Consider the following 15195-nt stretch of genomic DNA (forward strand, 5'->3'; position numbering starts at 1 on the left):
AACCCAGTTGCGTTAGGGTGTTGTGCTCTGAAAATAGCAGATATACAAGCTCAGAATGCATCGCGTTGACGGGCTAGACCAGGCCAGCTGCTGTTGGACTGTCTACTGCCGTTTTATTTCCCAGTTCAGCGTATTGTTTTGGGCGGTGGATCTGTAGATGTGTTGTATCTGCGACGCAGGCCGTTGCCTGCTGCTGCTACTTGTGCGTGCGGCTGTGCCACAGTGCCAGGGACGTGCAGAGAATGTTAGAGAGGCAGGGGGCTGACATTTCTAAAAGAGGGCAATTCATTCAACCTAAGATGCTGCATTCAAGTTCAGGAGCTGCGTTCAGGTAGGCCTATGGCACGGAAAAGGGCGTTTGCATTTCTTTCACCATAGTAAAAACTGCATTCATGGTCTGGAGAACCTGAGGGCACTTTTTACAGAAGGATAAAAGGGCGGGGGCTCAAGCCCCCTTTGATGTCTATGTGTATTGTAGTGTGACTGTGAATGCGTCTCTCGCAGGTCTCTCGCACAGCGGGACACAACCCAATAATCTTCAAGACTGAGGATCGTTTGTGTAGTGTAAATGCTCATATGATCCGATTAAATAATCATGAAATCTGGTCGTGCACAAACTTTTGAGAGGGTCTCTCCGCTCCGTGCTCATTCAAGCACTGATTGAGAGACTGAAGTTCCGCACTTCTGTGAAGCGCGTCAGGATAGCATAGCTCGGTTGTACCATTGAAGAGAAAGCAGAGGGGGGTATCATTGACTATTGTATTTTACCACAGCGTTCCTTAATTAAATAATAGTATTATTGAAAGGAACACTGTAGTAAAATATATATAGGCCTATAAAAACCTGGACTATTTTTAATTCAAAATCGCATGACCCTCCCCGAGACTCAAATTAAAATAGCATCACCCTCCCTGAGATTAAAATATAAATAGCATCACCCTCCCCTAAAATACTCCAGGGGGGAGGGGGTCAGAATTAACGAATTGCACCCCAGGAAATATTTGGAAAACCTAATTTAACTATTACACTCTTTTACAAAAGTGAATCCTCACACAGGTTCGTTTTACAATAATTGGCAGAAACGTAGTTTTAACCAAAGTACAAAAAAGTGTTTAAGTTAATATAATCTCTTAATATAATATAATAACGTAAAATCTGCAAACTTTTGGCCAAATAAGATCTCAAATGAGGAACTTTACAAGAAGACAGGCAGCTTGCATATGTCCCTTGAGATTAGGAAACGCAGGTTAAGATGGCTCGGTCATGTGTTAAGGATGCCCAATGAAAGGTTACCCAAAGTTGCCTTGAGATGGACCCCAATTGGGAAAAGAAAGAGAGGCAGACCAAAGAACACCTGGCGAAGGACAGTGATGACAGAGCTGAAGGAGATGGGTCTTTCCTGGGACGAAGCACAGGCCATAGCACGAGACAGGGTTCTCTGGCAGTGTATGATTGCAGCCTTATGCCCCAACCGGGACGAAGAGGATAAGTAAGTAAGTTAATATAATCATCATCAATATCATCATCATCATCATCATCATCATCATCATCATCATCATGAAAACAATGGCATTAATAAGAATGAATAAATCCAAGGGTTAAAAGTCAATTACAGCCGTGAGCACCAATAAGCATACAGAGACTATACAGGACAGCACTGGGGGAAAAGGGGAGCTGGGTTGGCTGACCCACCCAGGACATGGCAACCCCATTCACAGCAAAGCAAAATAACTAAACTCAAAATAAACCAATGAATAAACCATTAAACACAAGGAAGGGGGGGGGGGGCACCGCTCCTGTAAAGAAAAGAGTAAATCAGTCTTCACAGTGAAATAGAATAAAAGTGTTTCTATTCTACTTGGTCAGGGTTAATGAGCTGCTGTCTGCCAATGTGCCCAGTTGTACCAAACAAACAAATAAACCCAAAACAACAAATAATAAACAAATGAAACAAACCACTGCGTGACAATAGATAACCCTATTATTACAAGCAACTGCCAGGGAATCCCGTCCACGTTGGTGAGAGCAGAGCGCACCGTTCACACTGCTACAGCGGTGGAAACCAGGTAGGAAAAACTGAAATATAAATGAAGCCCAGGTTTATATTCTGGTGAAAACACCTGAATAAACAATGCTGCACAGAGGGAGGACCCCAACTTACCTTGTGTGTGTGGTGGTTTGTTCCTCACACCAAAACACGCACGCACGCACGCACGCACGCACGCACGCACACTAGCAAAAAATGTAGATTCAACGTTGACATATAGTGGGTAGTGTTGAATTTTGGTTACGATTGAAGACTGATGGTTTTTCTACATTGATTCACTGTTGTATTGCAGCGCAACATTCAAGGCTTGAAATGCCAGCATTGAATCTGCGTTGAATCTATGGTCCAAATTCAATGATTAAAATGTCAACATCCAATCAGCATTGAATCTATGCTGTTTGCCTTTTTCTTTTTCTTTTTTCTTGATGGGGGGAGGGGGGAGGCACACCCCTCCTCACACCCCCCCCTCCCCCCATATAATGATTGAAATGACAACATTGATTCAACGTTTTATCCATGCAGTTTGCCATTTTCTTTTATTTTTTTCTTGTTGGGGGGAGGGGGGCAACCCACTCCTCCTCCTCCCCCCTCCTCCCTCCCCCCCTCCTCCTCCTACCAACATTGATTCAATGTTTATCTATGACATTTGCCTTATTCTTTTTTGACGGGTGAGAGAGGGGGGATGCCTTCGCCTCCCCTCCCCTCCTCCCCCTACCTTCGCTAACCCTAACCTTAGCTGCCCTTGGGTTAGGGTTAGCCTTCTGGAGCCCATGGAGTGAATCTAAAATCAGATTCTCGATCAGTGCGTCGCTCCGATTCGCCCAATATAAGTTTCCTTCCACACAGACCTACGGTTTACAACTATAGGCTCTTAAAGGACAACTCCGCCCTAAATCACTTCTAGGCTGTGTTTCTTACTTGTTTTGATCCAAAATGACTGTCCATGGGGTCTATTAGGCATAAATGCTCCTGTTGTCTGATTTCCACAGCCAAAGCCAGCAGTCCGCAAAGCATAAAGTGGAACCCATAAGCCTCTTGCTTTTACACTCTTTATTTCTAGTCAAAAGTAATTTTCTTTTTCATGAATGTGTTACTAGTTGTCATTACAAACACATCCATGCCTTTGTTATCCCATACAAGCCACCACAGTCTCTAAAATCATGTTTTGAGGTCAGCACTCTGCTGAACTGTCAATCAAAGTGAACGTACTGGCCAATCACAGTGCGTCTTTTCCGGGACTTGGCAAAAAGCATAACAGCCTAACATCTGTTTAGCAGTGTGTGGTGTCTTTTTTTGAGACATCCAAGGCATGGATGTGTTTGTAATGACAACTAGTAACACATTCATGAAAAAGAAAAATCACTTTTGACCACAATAAATAGTGTACAAGCAATATGCTTATGGGCTCCAGTCTATGCTCTGAGGGCTGCTGGCTTCGGCTGTGGAAATCGGACAACAGGAGCATTTCTGCCTAATAGACCCCATGGACAGTAATTTTGGATCAACACAAGTAAGAAACACAGCCTAGAAGTGATTTAGGCGGAGTTGTCCTTCAATTTCCAAGTGCAGCGGTTCTCAAACTATGGGTCGCGACCCAAAGTGGAAGGAAAAAAAGACGATGTCCCTCACTCGGATATTACACCAGGCAGTCGTCTCGTGCATCAACTGACGACGATAGGCCGTGCTTCAATACACAATGTCACATCATGCATGTATAATTTGGGGGGCTGCGTCCACGACCAACGTGAAACCTCTCTCTCTCTCTCTCTCTCTCACACACACACCCCGACACCACACACACACACACACACACACACACCCACACACACACACACACACACACACACACACACACACACACACACACACACACACACACACAACTAGGCAGGAAATATTATTCACATTAAAGAGATGGAAAATTCAATGGAGTTGGTCCTGAATGACTGCGACACTTGTAAGTGTGAAAGGTCACTGAAAATATTGAAAACGTGACCTTTGGGCCTAAACAAATCATGAGATATTAGAAAAACATCAAAGGGATGGTGGGGGTGATCATCACTTGGATCTCAATACATAAATATCACAACACTGACCTCATCAAACCCTACATAGTCATACATGGAGATGACTGGATCATCACCTAGATATCCATATGGAATGACAATGACTCAACATCTCATGTCACCCTCGGGGATCTCCAAATATGGGCATATATGGGCCCATATATAGGTAATGTCCATATGGACACATTCGGAGATCCCTTATGTGTCTCTCCATAGATGGAGCTGACTATAATCACCTGCCATATCCCTGCCCATATATGTTTCTATGCATATATGGAGCTGACTATCTGATCCTCATATATGAAGATCACGTCACTGATCTCATCAAACACTGGCCTACGTCATGTTGTAGTCATCAGATGGACTACACTTTAACTTTATGCATCGGGTGGAAGCAGTTTACCCTCAAATACTTCCATGTGTTCAAGGGCATGGTCATTTTAGTTCCTACAAAATAAAACAGATGAGGTGTAGTTTAGCTTATTCTTTTAAGATGCAAAAATAAATATATATGTGAGTGTACTTTTCAGAGTAGCAATTGATTGCTGTTCAGGTGACAACAGATTGAATATTAACACAATATCTTAATGCTACTAAGTCAAAGAGAGTCAGTTAGTGTATAAAACGACTGTTTTTCGGTATAAAAATGAACTCTGCTCTGGCCAGGAGAATTTGGCAAATCTTTTATGGCCTGGGAACAAGTTTATTAATGGCCAACTATTTTCCTACGTTGATTCAACCATATTTTGCTATCTGGGTAGTATCAATATTCAAGTAGTAGTAGTATTAATATGCAGCTGGAACAGGGGGTCCCTGGAGCTCCGGGGGTCTTGGGAGGGGTGGAGGTTGTGGTTTGCCAGGCAAGGACTGTGTGTGCAAAGTTTGGCATGGTTGGGGCAACGGTGGCAGAGATATGAGTTGGGGAAAAGTGTGACGTGACGGACAGCCAGCATTTTCACGCGACAGGACCAACTACATCGGACTCAATGTCAAAAATCAAGTCAGAATAAGTGTATTTTATCTGAAAAAATATATAATTGATGCTGTGTGTTTTTTTATAACATTCCTATGTAAAATAAAATCCGGATTTATTAATATAATTATAGGCTATTAATGATATTATTAAAATTATTTATAGTATGTATTATAATTATAATAGTTGTAATAATTATTGTTATTATCATTATCAATCAATTTATTATCTAATATAATCTTTGCATAAGTGTTGTTCATCACATGAGAAACAATGCATTGTTGCATCAGCAGTTACAGGGTTAAGTTCGCAAACTTGGTTAGACCAGTGACATCACACAGAGTGACATCACACGGTGCTTTGATGTGCCTGCAGAGTGAAACTGGATTGAACCGGTTTGTTTGAATTGACTCAGTGACTCACTGCCACTGCTAGTGAGTGTGAATGCAGGCTGAAGGCTCTCTCATGGACTATATTTATATCTCCTTTTGGTAGGTGAAATTTAAACAATACTTAACCACTGGATAATGTATGTTAAGAATGTTGTCTGTGGTGTTTTTGTTTGTGGTGTTTCCTGAAGGGCCCATGCTAACCAGTAGACAAATACAAAGCTAATGCTAACTGATGCTAAAGTTACAGTACATCCTAAAGGAACTGAATGTTCCAACTGTGTTGAATAACTTATACTATGCCCTTTTGATAGAAGTGGCAGTTTTTTGGTTTTGTGTTATCATAGGTGCTTTGCTGTGTACTGTAGTATGTGTGGCTAACAAAGCTAACATTAGTTAGCAATTGTTCCATGTTAGCAGCATGTGTTGTTTGTAGCTAGCTAGCTAATGTCAATGTGCTAGTTGTTCAATGGTAGCAGAGAGTGTACACATGGAACCAAACAACTCCTAACAGGTTAATTTGGTTCCATTTGTACACTGTTAGAGTTAAGGGGAGACCTTGACATTTTAATCTGTTGTTGACTGTTAGCCCCCAAAATAATCACATTTGAACTGCATGGGGAGTTTTGGGGACCTCCCAAAATATTCACATTTTATGGGGACCCTCCACCCACCAAGCACTTGGACTGCAGTGAGCTTGTAGATCTGCTATTTTCACATTGCCTCTTTCTTATATCAGCTGACAATTTGGCCAATGTTTGACCAGTTTGTATTTAGTGTTGTTTACTTTTGATGTTAGATCTTATAGTGGAGCTGATGTTAACACCACTGACACCAGCCAGACAAAATGACACATCTGACACTCAAAGGAGGCATGTGCTTGATCCATCATCATTTGTCAGATCATTTCATTTAATTTCTGGAATCAAATTGGTTTAATTAATTGATAACGTGTGTGTGTGTGTGTGTGTGTGTGTGTGTGTGTGTGTGTGTGTGTGTGTGTGTGTGTGTGTGTGTGTGTGTGTGTGTGTGTGTGTGTGTGTGTGTGTGTGTGTGTGTGTGTGTGTGTGTGTGTGTAATTGATAATGTGTGTGTGTGTGTGTGTGTGTACACTGTAGGAAGAGTCCTTCAAGGCGTGTTAAAGAGGACTACGCAAATCACTGCCTTGTTTCCATACCTGGCCGATCCCTAGGGCACTTTGGGCTATGTAAGTACATAATACAAGTCTAACTTCTTTACTCCTCACTCCTGGAATTGCTCGAAAAGACAAGAGTGAGATTTCAACTAAATTTCAACAAATGTTCTATATGCTGACCCCAACAAGTTGATCGCCACAGATGTCAGACCTGTTGACCTTGATTTTAGCAATTCTCCAGACAAGGGCATGTGTTTAGTTTTTTAAGGAGAAAAATAAAACACGTTCTTGTTTTTTAGGAGCAGTATTACAATCCAGTAGATGGGAGTGGGTTTCTTGCATGGAGAGTTAAAACACTTCAAAACGAAGCCTCAGAGGGACAAAAGAAGAGAAGAAACACTCAGCCACTGACAGGTATGTGATTTTGATTATAGTTTGAATTTCACATGTTAAGTTATTTTTTAATGTGCAGGCCTATAGTGCATTTTTGCTACTGTGGTGGGCATCGCAAGGGGGTCCAGTAAAAAGACAAGTGGCCCTCTGGTGTAAGGGGTATAAACTGTCTTAACGTTTTTGAGAAACTAAACCCAACATCACATTGTAGCAAATCGCGTGGGTGCCCACTAGGCCACTTGTTCCCAAGCAGTGGGTCGGGATCCATATGTGGGTCGCAGACAATTTTTTTAACGTCCCTTATATTTGTATAAAAAAGTAGTTAGTGAAAATGGCCTAAACTAGTGAAAACAGCAGATCTACAAGCTCACAATGCGTCGCACCGCATTGTGAGCTTGTAGATCTGCTGTTTTCACTAGCTTGGGTCCTGGGCAAATGTCTAATTTCTCTTGAGCTAATAGTTTGGGAACCACTGCTCCAAGCCATGGCCCATTGGTCAGAACTAGTCCCAAGTCCCAACATACCTTTCTCCTAACCCCTACAAGTACATACCTTTCTCCTAACCCCAACAAGTTGATCGTCACAGATATCAGACCTGTTGACCTTGATTTTCGCAATTCTCCAGACAAGGGCATGTGTTTAGTTTTTTTAAGGAGAAAAAATAAAACATGTTCTTGTTTTTTAGGAGCAGTATTACAATCCAGTAGATGGGAGTGGGTTTCTTCAGCTAACGACAGAAACCCAGTGTCTTGAGGGCATCGCACTGATGATGGTCAAGGAGAAGATGAAACAGACCTTCACCCATCGCCAAACAATGGTTCATGACCCAGTGAAGTCCTCTGAAATATTCACCACCTTTACAAGATTTCTTGACATTGCAGGAATGGTATGTCGCTCTTGAACTGTCTTGCCTTAAAGTCAAACTGAAATAAAAAATGACTTTAAACAGATCACATCCCTGGTCATAGGGTGAACCCATTAAAATGTATGCCATGTTGTTTGTATTCCATCCTGTCTGCAGATACAGGATTTTCTGATGTTTGGTGATGACATCGCTGCAGAAGTGGCCTACTTACTCACTACATGCAGTAAGTCCTTGAACAAAGCTGTGGACTCGCCCAGACAGGCGACCATGTAGATCTGCTTCATAATGCTGAATCCACAACAGAAGAACTGGAAAATGGTACGCTGGAATTAAAGGAATAATACTAATGGAAGAGGGGATGGTTTTGAAACCAAAATGTAAACAGATTTTAGTAAAAATGTCTTTGTTTCCCCCCACCCTTTTATTTTCAGGATGGGACAGTGAGATGTCCTCCATCTTGCCTTATCCACCACATGCCACCCTCACCTCAAGGCCGCAACGAGACCAGGAAAGCTCTCAGCCCGACAAGCCATTGACCACCTTTTGAAGTTTATCTAGGTAAGGTTACAGTTCAATTAAAGTTTTTAAGATGGCTCACTGTACTGTCCCTAATATTCACCCTTAAAACTATACTTTTCTGAAATTATGCGATGACCATGCTCATCTGTAATCAGCGACTGCCCTGTGATATGTGTCTGCTTCTAAATCTAAATACAGAATGAAGAAATTCAAAAACTGTCCTGGGTGTTCCCAAAATTAGATGCTAAAATGACAAAAAGTAATTTTGAAATTGGAATATCTCTTTAAGTTACTCTAGACCCCCGGGTGTGTTGTTATAAATATACCCTACCCTGGCTGGGTCACCCACCATTCACAAAAAATGAAGCATAGTGTTGCAGTTGTCAATTCTGTCAGCTCATTTCTTTGTCTCACTTGAAACTTTACATTTTCTGTTTACTGGAGAGATGGGGAGAGAAGGTTGCCATTGAACAATCCCTGCTACTGAGAAAATAAATATTCCATAGCAATGGCATAGCAATGACTGTTATCAGAATATAGCGCTATTTAACACTTATTTGTTGTTACTCAACCTTTGAATATGTTGGGATTGCCATAATATTTTTTCCTCTTCATTCCAGGCATTGAACACCTGCAAGCTCTACAGGGACTTGTTGAGATGGTTGGGGACATGGAGATGGCAGATCCAATGTGAAAAGTTTATGTGTTGGCCATTGAGGTGCAAGAGCTATATCCAGGTATGTATAAATGTATTATGGATTTTACATTTTTGATGGTACGATTATAGTCCAGGTAAAAATTTGGGAGGTAGACGAACATGTTCAATATACATTTCACACTACAGTGAGAAGATTAACTATCTTAACTATATCCCATACTACGCGTTGTGATCTGTTAGAGCTAGAAAGTTAAGTTTCCTTTAGGCCTGCTTTACACTGGCAGTCAAATCCAGCCTAAATCAGATCTGAGTCACATTCAGATTGGAATCTGATTGGCTTAAATGGTCACATGGAACCAATCAGATTCCAACCCGGATGTGACACAGATCTGATTCAGGCTGGGTTTGGCTGCCAGTGTAGTCTGTTTCCATGGTCCACTTGAAGAGCAGAAACTTTGTGAAATGTGTTAATCATGGAATCTCTGTTCACTGGCTGTGGACTCTGTGTTCTCGTTGGAACAGGTAGCCATTCACCACAGTGCTAAGAAGGACTGCAGTCGCCTGTTCCACCAGTTGTTTGACAAATTCTTCACGACTGAAGAACTGAAGGATGCAGTTGTCACAGGGAGGCATGGTGTTGTTCCAGAGCTCGAGGGCAAACATATGCTGGACCCCACCAAAGTGGAAAAGATTCAAAGTAAGTTTATCTTACACTTACACGTTTTGTAAAGTATATTCCGATATACAGTATGATGTCACCATTGCATTGGTTATATGTGGGAAATAATGTGTCTGATACATTGTGCAGTAGTTAGTAAAGAAATGCTGCCCAGCTTCAACATGATGTTGCAGTGGTGAGAGTCTCTCCCAGTCTAGTCAAATACTTTTTAATGTAATATTGTAACATCCCCCACTGACTGAGCAAAGGACCGAACATGGGGACAACTAGCCCCATATAGAACCTCACTCTCCCCTGCATACCGTTGTGCTCCTCGAGATGAGGTCGTAAGCGGATATCCCTATGCCTCCACAAAAAGTAAAGGTAGTTCCATGCTCCCAGAGTATGATTTTCCATCCCGCGGTGCATAACAGTATGCAGCAGAGGTTCTATATGGGCTAGGGGAAAACATGTTTAATGTGCTATTATAGCTAATTTCATCTTCTCTGTCTCCAATCTTACGGTATAGCACCGAAGCTGGATGGAAGGCAGTATCGGTGGACTGGTTGGACAACGCTGAGGTGATTCACCGCAAGGGGAAGAGCAGGCTGTTCTTCCTGAGAAGACTGGGATCGTTTAGCCACCAAACTGTTATGCCAGGGTTTTTTTTTTAAATTAATGTGGAATAACGTGCTGGGGAGGAACTGAGCGAGTGACACCTTCAACTCAACAGACTGGTGAGGAAGGCGGGCTCCGTTGTTGGGTTCTCCTTGTAGGGGGTGGAGGATTGGCCAGGGTGGAAGCTGGACACAAACTTGAAGAAATCCTCCCACCCCCTCCACCTTAAGACAGAGGAGCCGATAGATTAATCTACCCAGGACGGAGATGTGAGAGACTGGGAAAGTCCTTTGTGAATGTTATACAATGAGAGAGAGACACAGCGGTCGTTTGGACAACTGTAACTTAACTGGAATAATTGTTACTGACTGTTCCTGTGCGGCTTTGCTGGGAGTCCAGCCCATGTCACTTCTGCTTTTTTGCACTGACCAATGGACATTTTGCATTCTCTGTAAGTATGTGCCTGTATGTTACAGTTTTTTTCGATTGCTAAAACACATTTTTCAAAACTGTACGTTTGTTTCAAAACTACACACACAAAACTCCAAACATCAAACACAAATTGCTAAACCCTGGCATCCCTTTGCAAAACAACTCTTTGCCATCAAATCTCTTAACATGTTCACAAAATGGAACTCGTGTTTTCATTTGGTAAACACAGCCATATTTTCACATGACACACACATGCATTCATTGAATAAACACAACTAGCTTTTGGCTGAACACTACCAAGCATGAACAGAACACTGAAGAGCAAAATTGAAAACACAATTGTCGAAATGGAACACACTGAATGAATGTCAATTACTCTGGTAAATGAACCAATTCCCTTTTTGTAAAATGACCCAGTGTATGCCCACTTCTCTCATAGACAAACATAAAACAGCACACAAATATGCAGACAAAACATTTTATTGACTGTAGGTCTAAAGGTTTACCCCCAAACACTCCAAACAAGCCCACAACGCGTTGTGTGCTTGTAGATCGGCTGTTTTCAATAGTTTTGTGCGACAGTCTTGTATGATGTAGCAGGGCTTTTCTTTACCAAAAGCCGTACACATTTGAAACTTGGAGATACAAGTTTTCTGCCCGACAGTGACGATATTTTAGTGATTATGTTGCGAGGAAAACGTTGAGCCATTACATAATAGCCATTTTGGTTAGAACTGACTGAAAATAACTTTGTACTTCAAGTTTAAAATTATACTAAATAATATTTGAGTGTCCAAATAAATTCCAAATATTATCAAATGATCTCGCGGCACCCCTGGACTGCCGTCGTGGCACCCCAGGGTGCCCCATCACCCACTTTGAAAACCCCTGGCCTAGAGTGCCGCATGAAGCCCTGACAGGCCTCAAAGCCCACATCTCCACAAGCCTCCTCCATGGCCTGAAGCAGTGGGACCTGGCTCTGAATTGCTCGCCTGACCCGAAAGTTTAGAGATTTGAATATTTGTGTGTTGTGGATTGATGCTATGAGATTTTATGTGAGAAGTGTGTGCAAACCTGAAAAGTGTGTCTTGTGTTTTGACAACAAGGTGATGTGAAATTTGTCTTAACCCATCTAGACCGGGACAGCGTTTTGTTTTTGAACTTGGACTTTTTTTTCCCTTCTTTTTGCAGATTTATAACCTTGTATGTTCTATATTTCATCTGTTTTGTTCTATATATCATCTGTTGAAGCAGTTCAAAGCAGGACTAAATGCCTTCAATTCAGTTTAATAAATGTGAAGATTCTAATCTCATTGTATTTTTATATTTTCACATTTTGGGAAATGTATGGTAATTTTGAACAAGATCTAGCCTTACAGTGATACAGCATACACATAATTTAAAATGTACATGCAGATTACCATTAGGTTGTTGGATGATCAGGATAAATATTGATTCCTAACATGATTCAGTATGATCAATTTATAAATTAAATCTGTGTTCTATTCCTGATGTTGATTCAACATAAAATCAACTAAAATGTGCATGCAGATTACCATTTAGATGATGGTTGAATCAATGTTGATTCCTAATGTTGATTCTACATTAAATCAACTAAAATGTGCATGCAGATTACCATTTAGATGATGGTTGAATCAATATTGATTCATAACGTTGATTCAACGTAAAATCAACTAAAAATCAGCTTGCAGAATACCATTTAGATGATGGTTGAATCATGGTTGAATCAATGCTGAAATAGTGCTTAAACACCAATGTTGAATCAATATAAAATGGCGTTGTGATTTCAGCATAGTTTCAACGTTGGTGTTGAATATTGATTCAACCGTTCTGGCCAACTATTTTGCTACGTTGATTCAACCATATTTTGCTATCTGGGACACACACACACACACACACACACACACACACACACACACACACACACACACACACACACGTTTGGTTCTGTACTTGTATGGAATGACAATAAAACTCTTTGAACCTTTATTTAACTGTTTATTCTATTGTGTGTTTACAGAGCCTGATGATGTCAGGTTGGTGGGAGGAGCCAGACGCTGTACTGGTAAACTGGAGGTGAAACAGCAGAGAGAATGGAGAACAGTGGATCCTGGTGTCTGGAACCAGGAGCTTTCATCTGTAGTGTGTAGACAACTGGGATGTGGATCTGATGTTTCTACAGGATGGAGAGATGGTTCTACAGAACAACCTACATGGTGGATGGAACATAATAACTGTGTTGGTTCTGAACATTCAGTGAGGGAGTGTACAGTATGGTGGTCTAGTAGGTCCTCCTCCAGTCTGGAGCTTCTGTTCAGGTAACAAACAATGACTTCAACAATGACACTAATCTACTGTCTGTCTGTAGTGTATCTCTGTCAGTGTGTGTGTGTGTGTGTGTGTGTGTGTGTGTGTGTGTGTGTGTGTGTGTGTGTGTGTGTGTGTGTGTGTGTGTGTGTGTGTGTGTGTGTGTGTGTGTGTGTGTGTGTGTGTGTGTGTGTGTGTGTGTGTGTGTAGGGGTGTGGCACCAAATTCTGGGCCCTGGATACAAGGATTCACTCCCCCCATGAATGTTCGTCATAGGGGGAGGGGTTTTAACCCATTTAGACTGGGAACGCATTGCTTTAACTATTGAAACTAGTGCTGTGAGCTTGTAGATCTGATATTTTTGAAGTCTTTGAATATTTCAAATCCTTCTGAGTTTTCTTTTCTTTTTTTCTCCTTTTTTTTTTTTGAAAAAAATATATTATGTTTCTATGTCTTCCCCAGACACAAAATTTGAGTTACAAATTTAAAAAAAAGTTTTAGTCAAAGTTTTGCACACATTTTAACGACTTTTCAAAAATAGTAGATCGACAAGCTCACAGCGCGGCACCGAGTGCCGCGCTGTGAGCTTGTATATCTGCTATTTTTCAATAGTTAAAGTATAAAATAATGAAGGCCCCTCAACCTTGGGCCCTAGTAACTCAGTCCTACTTTTCCACCTTGTGACACCCCTGTGTGTGTGTGTGTGTGTGTGTGTGTGTGTGTGTGTGTGTGTGTGTGTGTGTGTGTGTGTGTGTGTGTGTGTGTGTGTGTGTGTGTGTGTGTGTGTGTGTGTGTGTGTGTGTGTGTGTGTGTGTTTGCGTGTGCGTGCGTGCGTGCGTCTCTCTGTCCATCTGTCCTTCCATCTCTCTGTCTGTCCACTCTAACTGCCCACCGAAATGAATTGGTGAACATACTGTAATTAAGTGGGGGCACAAAACAGACTGTGTGTGTGTGTGTGTGTGTGTGTGTGTGTGTGTGTGTGTGTGTGTGTGTGTGTGTGTGTGTGTGTGTGTGTGTGTGTGTGTGTGTGTGTGTGTGTGTGTGTGTGTGTGTGTGTGTGTGTGTGTGTGTGTGTGTGTGTGTGTGCGCGCATAGAGTTTAAATAATGTCCAAGTTTGCACTTACATGTAGAAAGAGAGAGAGAGAGAGAGAGAGAGAGAGACACACAGACAGACAGACAGACAGACAGACAGAGGCAGAGATAGAGAGAGAGAGGCAGAGAGAGAGAGACAGACAGAGATAGAGATAGAGAGAGAGAGAGAGAGAGAGAGACAGACAGACAGACAGACAGACAGACAGACAGACAGACAGACAGACAGACAGACAGACAGACAGACAGACAGACAGACAGACAGACAGACAGACAGACAGACAGACAGACAGAGAGAGGGAGAGACCTTTTGACCTTTAAAAGCACATTTAACACTGCACTACAATTACATGCATCCCAGTGACAGATATTAACCTCTAAAAGGCCATTTATAGTTACGTATGGTTGATTTTGTGTACGTTTTGGGTGAGAGATTACGACATGCATAGTTCATGCACAGAACAGAATAGCTAACAAAAGCGAAGCATTTAGCCAAAATATGTAGAACCAGAATTTCTTGACCTTTTGGGGATGTTGATGTTGTCATCTGCCCATTTGTCGATTTGGTCAAAAGAAAAGGGTTGAATAGAACTCATATTTTGGGACCATTGCTTCATTGTTCACAATGGTTTGTAATGCAGGCTGCTATCCCAGGAATTCATGTGATCCAAGATGGCCGTGGTGTGAATAAGGTCTATCAATCGCGTGTATCAAAACAGCGGCGCAATAACCCGACACGTTATAAGTTATCTTGAGTATGACAGTAGTTCGGGTTTTAATGTTAAAGTAAAGGCGAATTCGAATAAGCTTTAAAGGTGATACACCATGAAATTTCACTTTTCCTATTTTAAAACCTTTTATTGGGGTCCCACTAGCACCTTCTATCCTCACAAAGTCCCATTTCTGACCGTTGTGTCTTTCTCTGGTTTTGGGAAGGCAGAGGTTAAAAGCATCCCACGGGTTCTCAAAACAGGCTGTCCAGATTTGCTGCCGTCGGTGACGTCATCGACGGCCATTTTTGAAG

General features: G+C 41.8%; 1 protein-coding gene and 1 long non-coding RNA gene across 2 annotated transcripts in view; both read left to right on the forward strand.

Annotated features, from left to right (window-relative positions):
- LOC308291822 (neurotrypsin-like) overlaps window positions 1-15195 on the forward strand; it is a 76137-nt gene that overhangs the window by 33562 nt on the left and 27380 nt on the right. Inside the window, exon 6 of the mRNA XM_080733954.1 lies at window positions 12795-13092. Coding sequence (XP_080590080.1) covers window positions 12795-13092 — 298 coding nt within the window. The remainder of the gene's footprint in view (window positions 1-12794; window positions 13093-15195) is intronic.
- On the forward strand, window positions 6570-11914 carry LOC308291220. Its single transcript, XR_013962319.1, has 8 exons — window positions 6570-6682; window positions 6910-7024; window positions 7689-7889; window positions 8025-8186; window positions 8300-8426; window positions 9008-9124; window positions 9568-9742; window positions 10233-11914. It is a non-coding gene; the product is annotated as an uncharacterized lncRNA (long non-coding RNA).

Source organism: Nannobrachium achirus (assembly GCF_963921795.1).
Source record: "Nannobrachium achirus genome assembly, chromosome: 9".
Lineage (NCBI taxonomy): Eukaryota > Metazoa > Chordata > Actinopteri > Myctophiformes > Myctophidae > Nannobrachium > Nannobrachium achirus.